General features: G+C 34.9%; 1 protein-coding gene and 1 pseudogene across 1 annotated transcript; both read left to right on the plus strand.

Annotated features, from left to right (window-relative positions):
* Positions 1-1,074: 1,074 nt before the first annotated feature.
* On the plus strand, positions 1,075-4,143 carry LOC120136062 (annotated as a pseudogene).
* Positions 4,144-12,808: 8,665 nt separating this feature from the next.
* Positions 12,809-17,602, plus strand: LOC120135979 (NAD-dependent malic enzyme 59 kDa isoform, mitochondrial-like). The gene is made up of 19 exons (XM_039152106.1): positions 12,809-13,002; positions 13,103-13,199; positions 13,435-13,556; positions 13,636-13,803; positions 13,881-14,009; positions 14,368-14,428; positions 14,569-14,672; positions 14,748-14,831; positions 14,957-15,063; positions 15,189-15,288; positions 15,639-15,746; positions 15,929-15,994; positions 16,144-16,216; positions 16,307-16,393; positions 16,532-16,586; positions 16,667-16,738; positions 16,821-16,883; positions 17,305-17,419; positions 17,516-17,602. Exons 1-19 carry the CDS (start codon positions 12,859-12,861, stop codon positions 17,585-17,587), a joined length of 1,827 nt encoding a protein of 608 aa, XP_039008037.1. The 5' UTR covers positions 12,809-12,858; the 3' UTR covers positions 17,588-17,602.
* Positions 17,603-22,102: the final 4,500 nt, after the last annotated feature.

A 22,102-nucleotide genomic window follows, 5' to 3' on the forward strand; every position in this document is an offset into this window, starting at 1 on the left:
GGAGCTGTTAGCAGGTACATGAATAATCCGGGAAAAGTACACTGGGAAGCAGTCAAATGGATCCTCAGATATCTGCGGGGTACTACAAACAAAGCACTTTGTTTCAAAGGTGGAGATACGATACTAACAGGCTATGTAGATGCTGACTTAGCCGGAAATGTCGACATCAGAAGGAGCACTACAGGGTATGTCTATACTCTAGGAGGAACTGCAGTGAGTTGGGTTTCTCAATTACAGAAGATAGTTGCTCTCTCCACAACCGAAGCAGAATATGTCGCTGTTACGGAAGCCAGCAAGGAGATGGTTTGGCTCCAAAGTTTCTTGGAAGAGTTAGGCAAGAAACAAGAAAACAATGTCTTGTATTGCGACAGTCAAAGTGCTATCCATCTAGCGAAGAATCCGTCTTTCATTCCAGGACGAAGCACATACAATTGCGATATCATTTTATCCGGTCTCTTCTGGAAGATGGGATTTTGAAACTTGAAAAGATCAGTGGAGCTCAAAATCCAGCAGACATGTTGACAAAGACGGTGACCACGGACAAACTGAAGTTGTGTTCAACTTCAGTTGGCATGCTAGAGTAACAAGACTAGAAAAGCTGCTGCATCGATCGAGGTGTGAAGATAGATTAAAATCAGTCTTCAAGTGGGAGATTGTTGGTCAAATATGAATACTAGCAGCCGGTGGCTGCTTGATATTCAAAGGTGGGGGGGCTGCTTTGAATAAATGGGTGGCTGCCTAATTTTGTTGAATTTAGGTTTGGGTTAATTATTTTTTGGTCACTAGACTTTAGAGTATTTTCAAAGATTAGTCCCTAAGTTTTAACTATAAATACCCTAGCTCATTTAGCTTCAATATCATCCCAAAATCTTCTAGTTCTCTCTCAAGTGTGTTGTGTAAACACCTGTAAATTTTATCTTAGTAAAAGATCTGCAGCAGCCCGGAGACGTAAGCACAATTGGCTGAACTCCGTTATCAATTTCGGGTATTATTTTTCCGCTTTTATTTCGCATTCTTACAAATCTGGTTATAGGGAAATTACTTGTACTTGGTTTATTTCCTAACAAAAACTTCAGTTCCAGCTCTCTCTTTTTATTCACGTTCGAGTTTGTAAAGCATTTTCCTATCTTTTCAGGTAATAAGAAGTATCTTTCTTTCGCTAACATTTCTCGTTTCATTTTCTTGTTGTTTGCTTTGATAGTTTCTCGAATGTATACCAGCTGTTTGGTTCCCTAGATTCTTTTATTCTTTTATTTTTTTCTAAAAAATAAAGTGCTGGCTAAGTAGTTAGTTCGAGCCAATTTACTGGTAACACTTTTGAAATTTGGTGACGTGATTCAGTGCAAATTTCTTACTCTATTCAGCAACATATTTGGGTAACTTTGTTATTGCTTGACATTGTTTTTGCTTTGTTTCTCTTGGCTTGAAAGGATTACTATTGTTTTTGCTTTGGTTTGTGGTGCTTTTTGAACTTTGGATTAGTTTTGATGGTTTGTGTTTTTTCTGTTATTAGTTTGTGCACACAAGAGGATGTTGCTGGGTCATGCTAATGGTCTATCTGAACTTCGTTCGTCAAAGGACCAGCTACTTGCCGATCCGGAAGCGCTAGAAGATGATTTTAAATTAGACAGTTCTGAACCAATTTTGTATGCGGCTTCCTTTGAAGAGCTCGCAAGAAATTATCTTCAATATGACACCATTATATGGGTTTCTATATCGTTATTGCTGGTTTTGGCTTGGGGTGTTGGCATCATCATGTTGCTCTACTTGCCCTTTAGAAGATATGTGCTTCAGAAGGACATTTCATAACGCAAGCTGTATGTCACACCTAGTGAAATAGTTTACGAGGTATGGCTATAAAGTTTGGGCACAAAGATATAAGGTCTGAACTTACATAAACTTCCTGGTGGTTATCAATGAGAAATAAGTTTACTTTGAGTATAATCCTTTCCATACTATTATTTTGAAGGTTTCGAGGCCGTCTTTCATACCCTTTTGGGGCACAATAACAATGGAGAAGCATGTACCTCTTTCCAAGGTCATTGATATTATAATTGAACAAGGTATATACTTGTTTTTTCACTTGATAGATATTTGGTTTCTTGTCTAATTACTTTCCTAGTTTCCTTTCTCTATGTGGTGGATAATTTTGCAAGTGAAAGTTTCTTATTGATTTCTGATCAAGGTAAAATAACAATAATGTGTAATACAATCCCCTTTTCCATTTATTGCCTAAGAGCTGAAACTGAAATTGAGCAACTGATTTGAGTGACAAAACTTGGCTGTCATTTTGTCCATGATTCATTGAATATTCAATCCTATAGCCATTCTTTATGATGTGGGACCCTACAGTTGTGAATAAAACAAGTTTATTCTATTCTGATCCATAACTTGTTTTGCCTACATTTGAGCACATATCCGATATAAACTTTCCAGTACAGTGGTTCCTTCAGAAGAACAATTTATATGTTTGGTTTTGGCAGGCTGGTTGCAATCAGTGTACGGTATCCATACTTTTAGAGTTGAAAGCATAGCCCATGGAAAAGCGGCACCAGTTGATGAACTACAGGTTCAAGGGGTTGCTAACCCTGCTCTTCTGAGAAAGGCAATGGAACTGATTTCTTATGCTATCTTTTTTCTTTCTTTCTTTCTTTCTTCTTTTTTTTATATTTTTTTTTCAGAAAAATACCATTGGGATATAATCTTTGAAAAATGATGACATTCATTCTCATAAACAATTACAATGAACTTTGTTTAAATGTTTTGCTGAATTGCTGTTGTGCATGCAAGGCATCCTTATGGAGATTGGAAATCAGAAGTTCATACTTCTTGCAGGTCATTGTAAGAGAAACTGCAAAGGCTATACAGGAAGTCGGTAAAAGTTGGAAACTTTCTACTGTCACGGTGAAGTGGAAACTGTATCTCGCATGACAACATCATTCACGGAAGGGCAGCCTATCCTAAGATCACTGGCTAAAAGTTGGAAGGTAATTTAATCACTTGAAGCCGCTAAAATTTATACCTAATCATGCCATTTGTCTGGTAAACATGAGAAAATACCTGTTCTTGGATATGCCTATAATATGTCTTCTTATTCAGGTCAATTGGATTTAGGATGCAATAAATTCCAATTTAGTTATAGCACTTGGAAAAAAATTGACCCTGTAAATCCACAACTCTGCCATCAAGCTTGTAAGGTCATATGGTAATAGATTGTTTTTAGATTCTCTTCTGATAGGAGAAAGTAGGCTTTAGTGATTTCTTATGGGAATATAACAATTTTTTGTAATATTTAAGAATGAGTATTGAGTACAATAGATAATTATGTTCATGTCATCGCAGTAGCAAAACTTTGAATTTTGAAGGTCTGAAGTCTGAGCGTACAGATTAAACAAGATCTCCCCAGAACAAAACCTAGGATGCCAGTAAATATGTTTTACGGCATGAAAAATGAATGGCTAACTTGTTAACTCCTTTCTGCATGCTATCTGTAGTAATATTTCACAGGTTCTTTTACCAGTCGGATATATGCTTTACTAATTGCTGTTACATATGATTTCAGACATCAGCTTCACCACGTCATTCTTCCATGGAGCGCAGAGCAACGATGCCTGGAGAGTTGGTTATGCAAAAACTTGACGAAGTCACTAAATCAGTAAAGGTTTGCACCATCTCATTTCTTTTTATTGTACCGAGAAAAGGGTTGTAGGCATAGTCGGTTCTGAGAATAATTAGTTGACCCAGAAATGAATGTCAGAGCTCTCAAGATATATATTATATATATCTTATTAATGTGTTTTTTCATCAACCCTTGAACTAATGCTTCATCCCATGCCTGGCCAGAAAATCGAGTTTCTCATCGAGAAGTCCCAAGCTTCTTCAGAGGGTAGCTGAGAAAGGTGTAGAAAGTTCCAATACCGAGAAATGCAGAGTTAATATCATCAAACTTCAACAGACTTTCTTTTGTTTAATAAGGAAAAGCTTTTGTGTTTCTTCTTGATGTTCTATAAGTAGGGTTTACTTTGTACAAGTTCATCAATTCATTGCTCCTCTTTTTCACTTGGCATGTAACATTATAGACATAGACCTTAATCTCAGACTTGTAAATTTTCATGAAGTAATTGTACCATTGTCCAAGGTTTGGGAAATTATGTTTCATTGTCTCCGAATATTATCAGATTACTGAACATCTGAAAAATGCAAAGAAAATATGAATTAAGATGAAGTACTATTGAATTATGTTCAATTAGTCATTCTCATTATTAATTTTTTAAAAGTTATAAAATAATAATTGAATTTGTTTAATTGTTATAAAATTATCATTAAATTTTATAGAATTATTATAAAATAATTAAATTTATTAAAAGTTAACATTTATTATAATATTATATTGATAAATTTATAATAGTTTAATATTATTTTATAATTTTAAAAATCTAATTATTAAAATAATTTTTTTAATATAATTTATTGACTTTTTACGTACTTTACCCTTTACGTCTTATCCGATACTCAAGACTCGAGACTCATTACAACTTTGAACTCATGTGCAATCCAATCACTATCCAACAAAGTGACAGTGAATAGTGATTAAGAATTTAAGAAGATTCCTACCATGGGTTTCCTTTACTAAATCTCTAGAATCCAACCAATGGTATCAGCCTTACGAAACTTCCTACCAGAAAGAAGAAGAAGAAGAAGAAGAAGAAGAATAGAGGAAAAATAAACTAAACCCAAAATTGCAACCATCTAGGAAGGGATAAACGAGCACTAAGAAAGTGTTGGTAGTGGGAGGTGCAGGCTACTTGGGGCAACATCTCTTGCAAGGATTTTCAGAGATCCAAGGAATCACCCATATGACTTGGCATTCACCTACAACTCCTCTCCTCCTAGGCCTCTGCTCCATTCCTTCCCCGGCTCTCTTGCTTTCCACGTTGATTTGAAGACCGGAGCTGGTTTCCATTTCATTTCTATGTACATGCAATAAGCACAAACTGGCATGATCCCAAAATTCCTACCATGCTCTTTCTTTTCTCTTAATTTATTCCCTTTTAACTTGGATCATTTACGGTAACTTGCTGGTTTATCAGGTTGACTGTGGCTTCATGTCCCCTGCTGATATATCTATGGATATCACCAAGCTGGTTCAGACTCTGAATATTTCACCTACTCCATTTAAAGATGGTGTTAAACTGAGACTTGCAGCTGAAGCAAGTTTGAGTTAACATTGATAGTTATCCTTTTTTTGAACTACTTTATATTGGAAAAGTCAAAATGGGCACCGAATTCGGTGCATTTAATTTAGTTGAATTTTTTGGCATGGGAAAATTGTAACTTTAGTCACTGTACTTTAGGGTATTTTCAAGATTAGTTCTTAAGCTTCAACTATAAATACCCTAACCCATTTAGCTTCAATTATAAATACCCTAACCCATTTAGCTTCAAAATCATCCCAAATCATTTCTTTCTTTCAATACTAAAGAGTTTAGAGAGTTTTCTTGTGAGTGTTTTGTAAACACGTGTAAATTTTCTCTCTTTAGTAAAAGATCTGCAACAGTCTGGAGACGTAGACATAATTGGCCGAACTCCTTTATCAATTTCAGGTATTATTTTTCCGCTTTTATTTCACATTCTCACTAATCTGGTTATAGGAAAATTACTCGTTTATTTCTCAATAACTGGTATCAGAGCTTTTGGTGGTGAATTTTATCAGTTTTTCTACGAGGTTACTATTTACATGAATAATGAATTTCGTGAATAGTAAAATTTGGTCGGTGATACGAATTTGTCGACGGAGGTATTCTAATACACGGTGGTTCGCAAGAATTGTTAAAAACGACCCAAAAGAAGTCAGATTTGAGTGGAAGCGATGGTTGCAGACGAAGGAAAGATGAAAATTGAGAAGTTTGATGGTGCAGACTTTGGCTTTTGGAATATGCAGATTGAAGATTTTCTGTACCAGAAAAATCTATATCAACCTCTCACAGGAAAACAACCAGAGGGCATAAAGGATGAAGACTGGGCTTTTCTCGACAGACAAGCCCTCGGAGTCATTTGACTGACGTTATCCCGCAATGTCGCTTTCAACATAGCAAAGGAAAAGACCACAACAGGTCTTATAGAGTCTCTCTCCAGTATGTATGAGAAGTCATCGACCTCAAACAAAGTTCACTTGATGAGGCGATTATTCAATTTGCGGATGACAGAAGGGGCATCAGTGGCTCAACACCTAAATGAACTCAACACAATCACAACCTAGTTGAGTTCCGTGGAAATTAAATTCGATGATGAAGTTCGAGCTTTAATTCTCTTATCATCTCTACCAGACAGTTGGAATGCTACTGTTACAGCAATTAGCAGCTCGTCGGGAAACAGTAAATTGAAATTCGACGACGATGTTTGGGATCTGGTATTGAGTGAAGAAATTCGACGGAGAGAATCGGGTGAAGCATCAATCTCCTCAGCCTTGCACATGGAGTCTAGAGGGAGAACTTCAGAAAGAAATCCAAATCTTGGCAGATCGAAATCAAGAAAGGGAAAATCAAGAACGAGAAAGAAAGATTTTAACTGTTATAATTGTGGCAAGAAGGGCCACTTTAAAAGAGATTACCGAGCATCGAAAAATGACAATGACGCACAGGATTCTGCCAACATGACAGAGGAGACAGGTAATGTCATGATTCTAAGCGTCAACAGTCCGATTGAATCATTGATCTTAGATTCATGGGCATCTTTCCACTCCACCCCATGCCAAGAAATCATGGAGAACTATGTCAGTGGTGATTTTGGGAAAGTTCATCTAGTTGATGATGAAACCTTGAAGATCGTCGGAAAAGGAGACATCCGATTAAAGTTGCCAAACCAGACCAGCTGGAAGCTGAAATGAGTGAGACATATTCTTGGTCTCAAAAGAAATTTGATTTCTGTAGGACAGCTTGATGAAGAAGGATATAGTACAATATTTTCAGGCTGTGAATGGAAGATTACCAAAGGAGCACTCGTCATTGCTCGTGGTAAGAAGACTGGTACTCTCTATGTAACCTCAAACTTGGAGAATATCATTGCAGTAGCAGATGCTAATGGAAAATCAAACCTATGAAACTAAAGGCTTGGTCATATGAGCGAGAAAGGGATGAAGATACTTTTGTCAAAAGGGAAGCTGTCGGATCTAAAGAATATAGATGTCGGACTATGTGAGGATTGCATCTTTGGAAAACAAAAGAAAGTCAGTTTTGCAAAGAGTTGCAAGACACCCAAGGCAGAAAAGTTAGAGTTGGTTCATACTGATGTATGGGGACCATCTCCAGTTATATCTCTTACCAGCTCACTTTATTATGTCACCTTCATCGATGATTCTACAAGGAAGGTGTGGGTTTATTTTCTGAAGAATAAATCAGAAGTCTTTGATACTTTCAGAAAATGAAAGGCCATGGTGAAAAATGAGACTGGTTTGAAAGTCAAGCTGTTGAGGTCTGATAATGGAGGAAAGTACAAAAATAGTAGATTCAGAGATTTCTGCACAAACAATAGGATCAAGATAGAGACAACAGTTCCATGAAACCACAACAGAATGACGTAGCAGAGCGTATGAACAGAACTCTGAATGAATGTGCCAGAAGCATGAGGATACATGTCGGCTTACCTAAATTGCTATGGGCTGAAGCTATCAACACTGTAGCTTACCTGATCAACCGTGGGCCCTCAGTTCCCTTGGATGGTGGAATACCAGAGAAAGTTTGGAACAGAAAAGAAATAAACCTTTCACACTTAAGAGTGTTTGGTTGTATTTCTTATGTACACATAAATTCTGCTGAAAGAAGTAAACTTGATGCTAAGTCCAACAAATGTGTCTTTGTTGGTTATGGTGGTGATGAGTTCGGTTATCGGTTTTAGGACTACGAAAATTGAAATATCATCAAAAGCATAGATGTCATTTTCAATGAGAATGTGATGTACAAAGACAAGTCAACCATATAATCAAGTAGCTCCAATACCAAAGTTGAAACAGAGGAATTTGCTGAGTTTGAGGAGATTTTGGAAATGATGTTCAGATCAGTCCTGAAGCAGTTCAAGAAGAACCAGGCACACCAGAACTGAGATGCTTCTCCAGAATTCCTAAACCAACCTAGCGTTATTCGCCTTCTTTGCACTACTTGTTGCTGACTGACAATGGTGAACCAGAGTGCTATGATGAATCAATGCAGGTGGAGGATTCAGTCAAGTGGGAGTCTTCCATGAAAGATAAGATGGACTTGCTTATGTCAAATCAGACGTGAGAATTAGCTGAATTACCACCAGGCAAGAAAACGCTCCAAAACAAATGGATTTGCAGGATCAAAGAAGAGAACGATGGGAGCAAACTCTACAAAGCAAGATTGGTTGTCAAAGGTTTTCAGCAAAAAGAAAGTATTGACTACAATGAAATTTTCTCTCCAGTCGTGAAGTTGTCTACAATCAAACTAGTGTTGAAAATTGTAGCTGCAGAGAATCTACATCTTGAGCAGTTAGATGTGTAGACAACTTTCCTTCATAGTGATTTGGAGGAAGAAATCTAAATGAGGCAGTCAGAAGGCTTCATAAAGGTAGACAAGAAAAACCTGGTATGCAGGTTGAAGAATAGCTTGTATGGTTTAAAACAAGCTCCTAGACAGTGGTACAAGAAGTTCGATAGCTTCATGAGTAGCAATGGTTTTACCAAATGCCAAGCAGATCATTGTTGCTACATTAAGAAGTTCGACAACAACTTCATTATTTTATTGTTGTATGTTGATGACATGCTTGTTGCAGGCTCAAACATGCTCGTTGTAGGCTCAAACATGCAATAAATTATAAACTTGAAGCAAAAATTGTCGAAGAAGTTTGCAATGAAAGATCTAGGTGTCACAAAGTAGATTTTTGGGATGAGGATTAAGAGAGACACAAAGTCGGGGACTTTGATGTTATCACAGGCTGAGTACATCAATAAAGTACTCTCCAGGTTTAACATGCAAGATGCTAAACTAGTAAGTATACCTGTAGGTGTTCATTTTAGACTCTCCAAAGAACAATCACTAAAGACGGAGGAAGAACGTGCACACATGGTGAAGGTTTTATATGCCTCAGCAATTGGAAGTCTGATGTATGCTATGGTTTGTACCAGACCAGAAATTGTTCAAGCAGTGGGAGCTGTTAGCAGGTACATGAATAATCTGAGCAAGGTACACTGGGAAGCAGTCAAATGGATCCTCAGATATCTGCGGGGTACCACAAACAAAGTACTTTGTTTCAAAGGTGGAGATACGATACTGACAGGCTATGTAGATGCTGACTTAGCCAAAAATGTTGACATCAGAAGAAGCACTACAAGGTATGTCTATACTCTAGGAGGTACCGCAGTGAGTTGAGTTTCTCAACTACAGAAGATAGTTGCTCTTTCCACAACTGAAGTGAATATGTCGTTGTTACGGAAGCCAGCAAGGAGATGGTTTGACTCCAAAGTTTCTTGGAAGAGTTAGGCAAGAAACAAGAAAACAATGTCTTGTATTACGACAGTCAAAGTGCTATCCATCTAGAGAAGAATCCGTCTTTTCATTCTAGGACGAAGCACATACAATTACGATATCATTTTATCCGGTCTCTTCTGGAAGATGAGATTTTGAAACTTGAAAAGATTAATGGAGCTCAAAATCCAACAGACATGTTAACAAAAATAGTGACTACAGACAAACTGAAGTTGTGTTCAACTTCAGTTGGCATGCTAGAGTAACAAGACCAGAAATGTTGTTGCATTGATCGATGTGTGAAGACAGATTAAAATCAATCTTCAAGTGGTAAATTGTTAGAAAAGTAAAAAAGGGGGCACTGAATTCGCTGGATTAGGTACTAAATTCAGTGCATTTAATTTGGTTGAATTTTTTGCCATGGGAAAATTACAACTTTAGTCACTGTACTTTAGGGTATTTTCAAGATTAGTTCTTAAGCTTCAACTATAAATACCCTAACCCATTTAACTTCAAAATTATCTCAAATCATTTCTTTATTCCAATACTAAAGAGTTTAGAGAGTTTTTAATGAGTTGTGAGTGTTTTGTAAACACCTATAAATTTTCTCTCTTTAGTAAAAGATCTGCAACAGTTTGGAGACGTATACATCATTGGTCGAACTCCTTTATCAATTTTGGGTATTATTTTTCCGCTTTTATTTTACATTTTCACTAATCTGGTTATAGGGAAATTACTCGTTTATTTCCCAATACTTTAGCATCTAAAAGGAGTATAAATTTATGTTTTTCTGGTATTTGTTGTTGATTATTAAAGAACACTCGTGGTAAGATAAGGTGACTGTTGCACCACAATTCATTCATTTCTCTGTTCTAAAGCCAAAAGAGCTATTCATTTGTTTAGATACCATCAGAGCTATAACAAAAATTTGGGTGAATCACTCGATGTGAAATCAGACAGTCAAGGGCAAAAATTCATTTATTCATTTGCATTCTGCTCGATAATTCATTTGATTGACTATTGTAGGAAGATGCTGAGGGTCCGACTCGCCTACCTTAACATAGGCAGCAAGCATCTCATATAAAACCCAATGGTTTCCTGAATCTGAAATAGATTGCATTGTCTTTAACATTGATGCTTTATTCCATTGCAGAGAGTGATGTCGAATAGTTACCCAACAATGGAAAGGTAGTATAAAGAGGCAAGTTGAAAACCTTTTCCAATTTTTCTTGAGTGTCGTTTGTCGATTGTCGACTTTCTTCGAACAGTAAGTAGTTTGCCAGATGAGCCAAGCAGCTTGAGCTTGGCAACTAGATAAGCTGCTGGCAGTCGTGCATCAAATCGTTTGAAGCTGCTTAGTTCTGGCTCAATGTCAAACTCACCTAAACCTTTAAACAAATTGAAGGCGTATGTTTTCGAACTGCATACGATCGCATCGCAGAGACGACCCCTGTTGTCTTGAATATAAGCATAATTAGTCCACTTTTTTATCACTGGGATGACAGAATAAAACACAAGGCACTCCTTTGAAGATCAATATTTTCAAGGGAATTTGAGTTCCAGAAGAAGCAATGTGTTTTAGAGACGGACATAGAATTTTATGCTAGGGGTGAATTTTTAAAATTTTTAGATGACACGAACTTATAAAATCCTAACAGAGCGAAAAATATTTTTTAATACAAAATACATAAAAAAAACTCACGCCGATTCATCCCTTCGATATAAGTATGAATAATTATATAAGCATAATTAGTCCACTTTTTTATCACCGGGATGACAAAATAAAACACAAGGCACTCCTTTGAAGATAACTATTTTCAAGAGAATTTGAATTCCACTTTATGGGAGATGATTGTTCTAACTCGTCCCGTTCGATTCATCCCTTACTTGTTACCGGTTCTAGTGACCAATGTAGCTGCTGCATTCAAATTTTCAAGACCAAGCGAATCGATGAACTTAGCCGATGAAATGTTGGCCTTAAAGGCTGATACTTTCCCCTTGTGTCGAGATTTTCCGCACTCCATCTCCAAATCACCAAGAATGAGTTAATATGTAAGTTAATTAGTGAGGGATTTCTTTGGCTTAATATATTATTTGGACCATGAATTTGATAATTTTATGATACTTGAATTAATTTAGACTTTTAAAAATAAAAGTCATCCCTTTAACTAAAAGTAATTAATACAATGTTATTGGATAAAAACTTTAAGTTAGCACTTAATACAAGTTATTAGCGTTCTAATAATCAATACCATGTTATTAAGTGGTTGTTATAATATCATGTTAACGCAAGTAATAATTCGAAAAAAACTTTAATTTAAAATATTAATGAAATGAAAAAAATAAAGTTATTATTAAAAAAATATTAAGATCAGATGTCAATTAATATATTAGATTATTTTATTCACACTAATTTTATTAGACTTCTCATGCTTTTTAGGTTATGACCGATTAGCCTTGATTTTTATTAGTGGAATCTCTTTTATTTTTTTAATGTCTGTTAATAAGTATGGACAGAAATAAATGAATTATGTTGATTATTAACGGATCATTTTTTTTATTTAAATAAAGAGTTATAATGAATGGTGATATAACGATCAGTATTTAGGTTATCTATCTTCATAAGAAAATAAAAGAAGATAGCTGAAAAAATACATACTAGTTCTTCTCTCAATACTGATTGATAAGTTTTATAGTGATTTAGTGTATTCTTGCATACTTTTAATCATGATAACCATTCATATATTGACAGGACGAATATATTTGATTAATGTGATCAATTGTAAATTGATTTTTGATTTTGACATATCACGTCACGTGAACACATTAGAAGTCATGATTTTTTAAAAGATGCAAGACTTTAAAAGTTTTATGTTCAAAAATATTCTTTTAGAACCTCAACTACGAATGATTTCTTCAAAGATCAAGATATACAAAAAATATGGAGATGGTATAACAATAAAAGTTTATCACTATTAGAATAATAATTTACTAAATAATTTATTAAATTGATGTTTTAAAATTGAAATAGTAAAAACGATATTTCAAAATTTAAATATGGAGATCCATATTCCAAATAAGCGCAGGAGGTCCTACCAAATCGCATTCTCTGCCGAACACTCTCTCTTCCAACAATTATAACCGTTTTGCGCTTCCACGTATACTCTCTGGGCTCACACACACGACCTTAACCCAAACAAAAATAAAATCATCAATAAATAGAGAGAACAACAGAATTATAGAAATGAATAATTCTTTATCAAAATTTAGTATATAAATATTGACTAAACTCACGCTTAGAACAAAACCACCACTCTTCGTTTGCATTTTTTATTATCAGTGAGTTTTTTTTTTTTTTTGTGAATTCGGGTATTGAAATATGGAGCACGGAATGTGGAATCTGGCGCGATTTGTGGCGTCGAGACTGATCCGATCGAGACGTTGCTTCTCATCGATGATTCCTCGTCCTTGTATTATTCACAAGCGTGGAGCTGATATTCTTCATGATCCTTGGATCAATAAGGTTTTTTTTTAACAATATGGTGAATTTGTTATATTTGCTTATTATTTGCCATTGCCTTTTTGTTTTCTTGTTGCTCTCTAGTTTTCTTGTTAAATTTCAGGACACTGGCTTTCCTTTGACTGAAAGGAATCGACTGGGGCTACGTGGTCTCCTTCCACCGCGCGTGATATCATTTGAGCAGCAATATGCTCGTTTCAGTAAGTTTGATGCCTATTAATATTTTCAGAGCATTCTTAGATTTATAAGTATCTGTGATTTGAGTAAATGAAAGGCTAATATCTTATACGATTTAGATAGTTAATATTTATTTAGATTTGAAAATTGAAAATCATTTTTCTCTATATGTTATCTTTTATGAGATATTTTGGTCTGGTTGATCTTATCTTCAGTTTTAACAATAGCCTTAGTTTTGACACTGTTTTTAATCTCTAGTTGAATCATATCGCTCCTTGGAGAAAAATACACAGAACGAATCAGATACTAGCGCTGTGGCATTAGCGAAATGGAGGATCTTGAACAGATTACATGACAGGAATGAAACACTGTACTTCCGAGTAAGTTTCTTTGCTTGTTCCGGTTTCTAATATGTATACAAAATTTTAAGTTCTGAACATCACTTGAATATTGCCTCAGGTCCTTATTGACAACATCAAAGATTTTGCTCCGATAATTTACACCCCAACTGTAGGACTAGTATGCCAAAATTATTCTGGATTATTTAGACGCCCGCGAGGAATGTATTTTAGTGCAAAGGATAAAGGAGAGATGATGTCTATGATATATAATTGGCCTGCTCAAAGGGTAAGCTTCTACATGTTACTAATTTTTGCTTGTTCCACGAAGATCTAATATTAAATTCAATTTCCTTTGTTTTACAGGTTGATATGATAGTCTTGACTGATGGCAGTAGAATTCTTGGCCTCGGTGACCTTGGAGTTCATGGGATTGGAATACCAATAGGAAAACTTGATATGTATGTTGCAGCTGCTGGTCTCAACCCACAGAGAGTATGGGTTATTTTTTCTTCTTCTTTGTGCGTGTTTGCATGTATGAGTGTGCCTGTTGTCTATATAATTTGAGTTATACATTCTTATCGGTACTTAACACCAATTAATTTGGCCTGTATCAACCATTTGCGACCATTTTCATACTTGTGTTTGGATGCTGGCTGCATTTGACACCTTTAACCATTCAGTTGAAGTTCTCTGTTATATGCATGTGAGCTTATTTGCAACTATTTGGTTTATATCTAGCTGAATTTTTTTCCCCTGTTATTATTGTATTTTACGTTTTCAACTTTTTTTTGCCGTGGCAACTCTCTTGTCTTGTGTATAACTTTAATAATTCAATCAATGTCTTTGACAGATACTCCCGGTTATGCTAGATGTTGGTACTAACAATCTAAAGCTAATTGACGACCCGCTTTGTGAGTAAAATATGTATTTAATTACTTTGTTCTTATGTAGTTATTACCTTCATAGAGTGGAACATATGAAATGCTTTTTGTTACCATTTTTTTTGACAGATTGTGAAGATTTTTTTTACATCTTTTTTGGGTTTGGACAGATTTAGGACTAAGACAACCTAGGTTAGAAGGGGAAGAGTATCTATCAATTATTGATGAGTTCATTGAAGCAGTTTTAACACGTTGGCCTAAGGCTATTATACAGGTTTCTTTCTTTCAGAAGTGAGGTTTTTGTTTTATGCTTGTAGCATGATGTTTATTTCATGGTGACCCCATTCAGTTTGAGGATTTTCAAATGAAGTGGGCCTTTGAAACTCTGAAACGCTATAGGAGAAAGTTTTGCATGTTTAATGATGACGTGCAGGTGAGCACTTGTCTCAGCATGTTACTTTTATAGACTGGATTAGTTTCTAGTGTAATGCAGATTGCTGCAGCATCACTATGAATGCCACCGGTATTAGGAAATTGTGCTTACCTAGTGTCTATTAGGGAACTGCTGGAGTTGCACTTGCTGGATTGTTAGGAACTGTACGAGCACAAGGTCGGCCTTTGGATCACTTTCCAAACCAAAAAATTGTTGTGGTGGGAGCTGGAAGGTAATTGTCCAACTTATAGATAAGGCTCGGGCTTTCCTTCTTTCACCATATGTATTCTACTGTTCCTTTTTGCCCATTCCCTCTCCGCTTTATTTCTCTCACGCTCTTTTCTGTCTGGCTTCCAGTGCAGGGCTTGGTGTTCTTAGCATGGCCGTAGGAGTTGTTGCAAAGATGACAGGAAAAGCAGAAACAGCTGCCCAGAACTTTTTCCTACTTGATAAAGATGTACATTTTTGTACTCTAGTACTTTTCATCCTATTTGTGTAAAGCCTTTAATGTTCTTCTAGATATGTATGGTCCTTTCTCTTGTGTAAAAAAGATGGGGAGTTCATGAACTAAACAAGTCAAAAAGTTCTACTAGAAAAATTATAGATAGGTTTCTTTATATTCTATCTACTTCATTCATAGTTCTTTTCTCCCTTTTAATTCTTACTTCTAGTACAAAGTGATTATGGTTCGACTCTAGGAATATAAATGTTTTTGCTACTTTGTCACTTGACCCTCTGGTATTATTCATTCCGTACTCCATGCGGTGGGTACATACTTACTGTTCTAATTGTTTGTTGTTGGTTAAGGGTCTCATCACTAAAGAAAGGAAGAATCTTGATCCAGCTGCAGTACCATTTGCTAAAGATCCTGGACAGATAGGGGAACTTAGAGATGGAAACTCTCTACTTGAAGTGGTAAGTTCAATATTAGTGTTCGAGGGGCAACATGTGTAATTGAAGTGATAAGTTGAATCTTTTTGTTCAACAATGAAAAGGTTGATGTTATGCTACACCTTTTATAAGTACAATCTTCAACAAGTTATGGCTGCTCTTTACATATATAAGAACCTTATAGCTATGAACCAAATTTTATTCAGGTAAAAAAGGTCAAACCTGATGTGCTTCTTGGTTTGTCTGGAGTTGGCGGAGTGTTCGATAAAGAGGTGGAAATTCCTATTTTTCTATATATCTCTATCATATATGACATTTATTTTATTATTGGGGTGCAGGTTATGCTTATTTTCAAATTCTGATTACTGTTTACATTCTGCATTGTGTTGAGTTTCTCACTGCTGTGTTGGCACAAAAACAGGTGCTCAAGGCTATGCGTGAATCTGGTTCAAGTAGACCTGCTATATTTGCTATGTCAAATCCCACAATGAATGGTTTGTTTTCTCTGTCCTGCCATGCAGTATGGTTTTCCATATAAAACTAGATATTTTGTCTTGACATTTGTTTGCATTTCCACTGAACAGCGGAATGCACTGCCACTGAAGCTTTTAAGTATGCTGGAGAAAACATTGTCTTTGCCAGTGGAAGCCCTTTTGAAGATGTCAAGCTCGGTATCTTCCATATCTTGTCTGAAAGATATAGCATCATATGCATTTACAAGCCGTTTTTTGGCTATGTACAGCACGTTTTTGTGGTTTTTCTTTTCAGTTGTGGCTATTATTACATTCTAATAATTTGAGTGTTGACAGGTAAGGGCAAAGTGGGTTATGTAAATCAAGCAAATAACATGTACCTGTTCCCAGGGTAGGTATTATTTTCTGGTTCGTTGCGTTATCTGTACTTTGATCTTAATTTTGGTTTAACCATTGTTGATTTTAATCCAGGATTGGCTTGGGAGCTTTGGTCTCTGGTGCTCATTTTATAACCGATGGAATGTTGCAAGCTGCTGCTGAACGGTATGAATGTGCTTATTACTATATAGTTGCTCCCGTTCTTGTTATGGAAGTTGTGAATGAAATGTTGTCCTTTGCATTGCAGCCTTGCATCTTATATGACTGAGGAAGAAATCCAAAAGGGTATATTGTTTCCATCTGTCAATAGGTAAGGTTTCATTGGCTCTCACTGGTGACTTTTCCTTGTTCAAAGTGGTAAAAGTATACTTGTTTTTCTTTGTTCATACACTTTCAAATGCTTAAGCTTTTATGATTTAGCAAGGTGTATAGTTTTTAGGTCCATGATTAGAAAATTATAATTTAAACTTCACTAGGATCTTTAAGTTAAATTAAGTGACGCATACGATAAGATAAGATAATATAAGGTTATATCTCTTTTCAATACATATTAGAAATCCAAACTAGATTAAAAAATTTTAAATTAAATTTGATGACATAAATAATAAAATAAGATAAATAAGTACGTAATATCTACTTTTTTTAGACCTATAGATATAAATTATAGATTGTAATGTATTCAATTCAGTTCACACTTTCAATAATACATTGATTCTGGTGTGGTATTCCAGTATTCGAGATATCACAGCTGAGGTTGGAGCTGCTGTTGTCCGAGCTGCCGTTGAAGAGGAGCTGGCTGAAGGGCATTTAGAAGTGGGTCCTAAAGATCTGGCCAACATGTCACAAGTATGCAATTTCTTTCTCCTTTACTTCCGTTCTATATATAGATTAACAAAAACTTGAAATTAAATATAATTATATATTCGCACTCGATGGGTGCAGGAGGAGACGGTGGAATACGTACGTTCCCATATGTGGTACCCTAATTACAGCCCACTTGTTCAACAGAAGTAGTCTCTCTTTCCCTCACCGTTTTGATTTGGAATTTGGGTCAATTTCTTCGGCCCCAGCTTCCGCGGGAGAAAATAAATAAACCCGACTTTATATTCTTTTTTAATGAATTTACATTTTTTTCGTATAATAAATTTACGTTATTTAGTGAGTTTTAAAAATTATTATTTTCTCTATTTTTTTTCCTATTTAATCTTTTGAAATTACCCTCGGATGAATTTGATTTTACCTGAAATATATAACCCAAAGAAAACCAAAACCATACTGCCGATTAAATTTAACTAGCAAAGCTACGACCGAGAGATTGGAGCATACAAGCAACCTGTAAACTCAGAAATGAAAACAAAAGCAGCTCGCAAACCTAACAATCCCACTTTTCGCCAAAGAGTCCGCGTAGAAGATCTGCACTTGTGGAATGTGGCGATATTAGCATCGATCTTTTGGAATTTGCTCGGATAGTCCAAAACCAATGTATAGTATAACGGAAAAGCTTTTCTTGAGACCTCAATCTGCTTAATAGCCGTTGGAAGGAAAAACAGACCCAAACAGCCTGCCTCATAGGGAAACGGAGTAGGAAGAGTAAGAAAGAAACAACACCAACACGAAGACAGCGAGCTGAAACCTCCCGCCAAGATCTAAAATCAACAGGAAACTCTAGCAGATAGATAGGAGCAAAGAGAATTCCCACCATAATCGAAAATCCACAGGGAACTCCAGTAGTTAGAAAGCAGCAAAGAGAATCCCCAGAGGGAACAACGCCTCCTCAGCACCATTGCAACACTTTCTGGCAAACTAGCGCATCACCACCTTCTAGCGTCCAAAGCGAATCTAAGTCGAAAGTCAAGGACATCCAATCCCTTACCTTTCGAGCAACCAAAAACAGAAGAACAAAATAAACCATAACCTCACTCAAACACCAGCAAACTCTAAACAAAACCAACAGCTGAAAATCAAGGAGTAGCTTCTTTAGCTAAGGAGTCAGCTTCTTTATATTATTTTTCATCTTCTTTTAAATATATTTTTGTAATAATTAAAATTTTCACAAGCCATATAGAGTGTACAACTGTACATACATGAGATTTGTTAACTATTACGGTTAGTGTACATATATAAGATTTGTTAACTATTGGGGCAAAAAAAATGTTAGTAAGTGAACTTTAGTATGTATGTTGATTTTGTTATTGACTTTTAATTTTTTTTTTTAAATTTAAGCCCATCAAATGGTTTTAGTGGTTAAAGGGAGTGTTATTATTTATTTGAGTAATTGTGTTTACAGAGTATGTGTATGTTATCAATAATTAAAGAATATTTCAAAAAAAATTAACTTAGTATTAATTATTTTTAATATCACTTTTTTTTATTAAACCATTAATAACTAAATGATATGATAATTTGATGTTGATGTGAAAACTAAACAAATATTATTTTATTTTATCTCATCGTCTTTTTTATTAAAATTGTAATATTTTCATACATTTTCAATTGTCATATAAAATTTTCATTCTTTCGTGTTTTTGCATTCACCCTGACTACTAATGAACCTTGTGTCATCATTGCCTAACACTTTATCGAATTAAATTGTTCAAATCCTCTTTAAAACTCAAGATACAAAAAAAAATCTATCATTTTGGGGTTTGGGGCATTCTTGAATTCATTGAGTTTAAGGTATTTGTTTGTAAATTCAAATTATGAGATGTATTCTTTTAAAAGACAAACAACATACTGTAACACCTCCAACCCGTACCCGACCCGGATCCGAGTCTGAGGTGTCACATTGACTTTTCAAAACATTTACTTGTATAAAATAGTGAGTAATTTAAAACTTTTATACATGTAACTTATTCAAAAGATTTCGAGAACCATTCAAAGCTTAAATGTTTTTACAAAACCGATCAGAGCATATACAATTCAAAACATTAATTACATGCCAACTATTTTCAATATACATAACACATCTAATTTAAGACATCTTTTCTGATATGATCTTCGATAAGAAGTAACTGACCTGTCTTGCTCCACTTTGCTCTTTACTCTTCTCACTTCTGTAACCTACGTGTGAAACAATCACACGCTAAGTCTATGACTTAGTGAGGCAATAAATATATAATGTAAACTATAACTTGTACTCATGCATGAACAATTACTGCTATCACATCATACCTAAACATATATCCATTCATATATCAAATCCACACATGCATATAATTATCTTATTTTCTATCATTATCATATTATTACCATTCATATTTCTATTCTCTTGTTTATATGATCTATTATGTTCATATCATATATCTTATAACATATACAATAATCATTAACACACACATATATCATATCATATAATTCATATCACAAAACATATATATGTCACATATATTGTATTCAATGTTATCTCTTATTAGCCCATGTACACCTGTGAGAACTGTAGATATGTGAGTCTATTGAGATTGTGCACTATGTTGTCACCACAGCTCGTAAGGGTTCCCACTAAGGGCTATGAAATTTTGTCCCGAGGGACCTATGTACTGTATTTGTCCCGAATGACCACTCTTTAAGAACTATATACATATTCCAGTGGATCAAATCTGTCTCAAAAGACCCTGTAAATGTTCCAAAGGATACATATATATCCCGAAGGACCACGTAGAACCCTCGACTCTTAGCATGCCAACTATACCTATAGCTCTCGTATCATATAACATGGGCATTTTCACTTATATCATTCCACATATACCCTTTCATATCATATGTCATATAATCTCATAGCTTCTTTCACATATACATGTAGTCGCATAGCTTCTTTTCATATTATCACATAGTTCATATCTTATAATTTGTTTTCCCATGTTTACATATATCATGTCATATGACTCATATCTTTCTCATGCAATCACATAGTTCAGTTTCATATATGTTCATATATATATATATATATCACATAACACATACTTCTTATATCATTACATATAAAAGCATGTTAACACATATAATCATGCAACATGTACAATAATATGTCACCACATCGACTCATGCACACATATGAACCATAGCAAAAACATACTTCTATCTAGGAATTCATGCATTTTACTATTGGAAATAGACTTGTCGCAAGTCTTATTTCCCATTAAACATCATATACTAAATAATATGCACTCACCTGGGCCTCACTAAGTTCCAATCCACTTTTATGATTTCCTTTCTTTCGATCGAATCTTAACTTGATAATCGTTCTGAAACTTGTTCATGTTCGATATCTACATAATCATACATTGATACATATCAGTATCCCATTGATATACTCTAATTTATCATTTCTTAGACCAAAAGAAATGTCTATTTCAATTTCCCCTTGAAGTGCATCGATACATTCTATAATGCATCGATGCATTCTTTAACATGTGCATCGATGCACTACCCATGCATCGATACACAAATCACCTTCGATGTTTCATTTTAAGGCCTTATGCATCGATGCACTAACTGCATTCGATGTTTCCATTTTTAATGGGTGCATTGATGCACTTCTTGTGTATCGATACACACTGAACAATTTCTTGAAATACCCTTGATGCATCAGTACACATTGAATGTGCATCAGTACACATTGAATGTGCATCGATGCACATAGCCCATATTCATTTGTATGCCCGAAAATCCACTCTTTTCAGCTTAATAACTTCATATATCATCCCCTTTCTTATTCTTAACTTATATACTCATATTCAAACTCATTTCTATTCATTAATCACCTCTTTAACATCAAAATCCTATTCTCCATATGTAATTCAAGAATTACACTAAATTTTCAACATGTTCCAAATTCAATTCTATTGCTTATAACTTCTTAATTAGACCCTTGACAAGTCAAATCCATCTTTAGAACTTCAAAAACATTTCTATTACAAAAGTTCATTTCTAAACTCTTAATAGAATTTCCTTTCTAATTCTTTCCTCTTGGTGTTTTAAGCTTATATAAGCTTTCTTTAAACTTATATAACACTCAAAGAATAAAACACAACTCAAATATTCAAGAATTAACCATCAAAATTAAAACTCACCTTTGAGGCTTGAGCATGAATACACGGGAAGAAGAAAGAAAAAAGAAAAAGAAGAGTTCCATATAACTCTCCAAACCCACGTGTTTTATTCTTATAAAAGGGGGAAAATATCTTTTAAGCTAAAATTACCATAATGCCCTTATAATCCTTTCATATTTACCCCTTTCATCCAATACTAAAATAATCCTATTTAAAACCTTGAATTTTTAATTTTCCTAAATTGATCCCCAAATTTTAAAAAGTCTCATTTTTGTCACTAACCCTAAATTTCAGGATATTATACATACCTTGATATTAGTCTAATCAGATGATTATCGAAGGAGATCAAGCATTAAAGCATCAAACTTTTTAGATAATCTTTAGTTAGTTTAAGGTGGATTTTGTGAAAATTTTATTTAAGAAAAAAATGTGAAACGTGAATAATTTAATATTGATTTTATCATGAATGTCGATTGATTGA

This window comes from Hibiscus syriacus, unplaced genomic scaffold, assembly GCF_006381635.1.
Source record: "Hibiscus syriacus cultivar Baekdansim isolate YM2019G1 unplaced genomic scaffold, ASM638163v2 tig00110621_pilon, whole genome shotgun sequence".
Lineage (NCBI taxonomy): Eukaryota > Viridiplantae > Streptophyta > Magnoliopsida > Malvales > Malvaceae > Hibiscus > Hibiscus syriacus.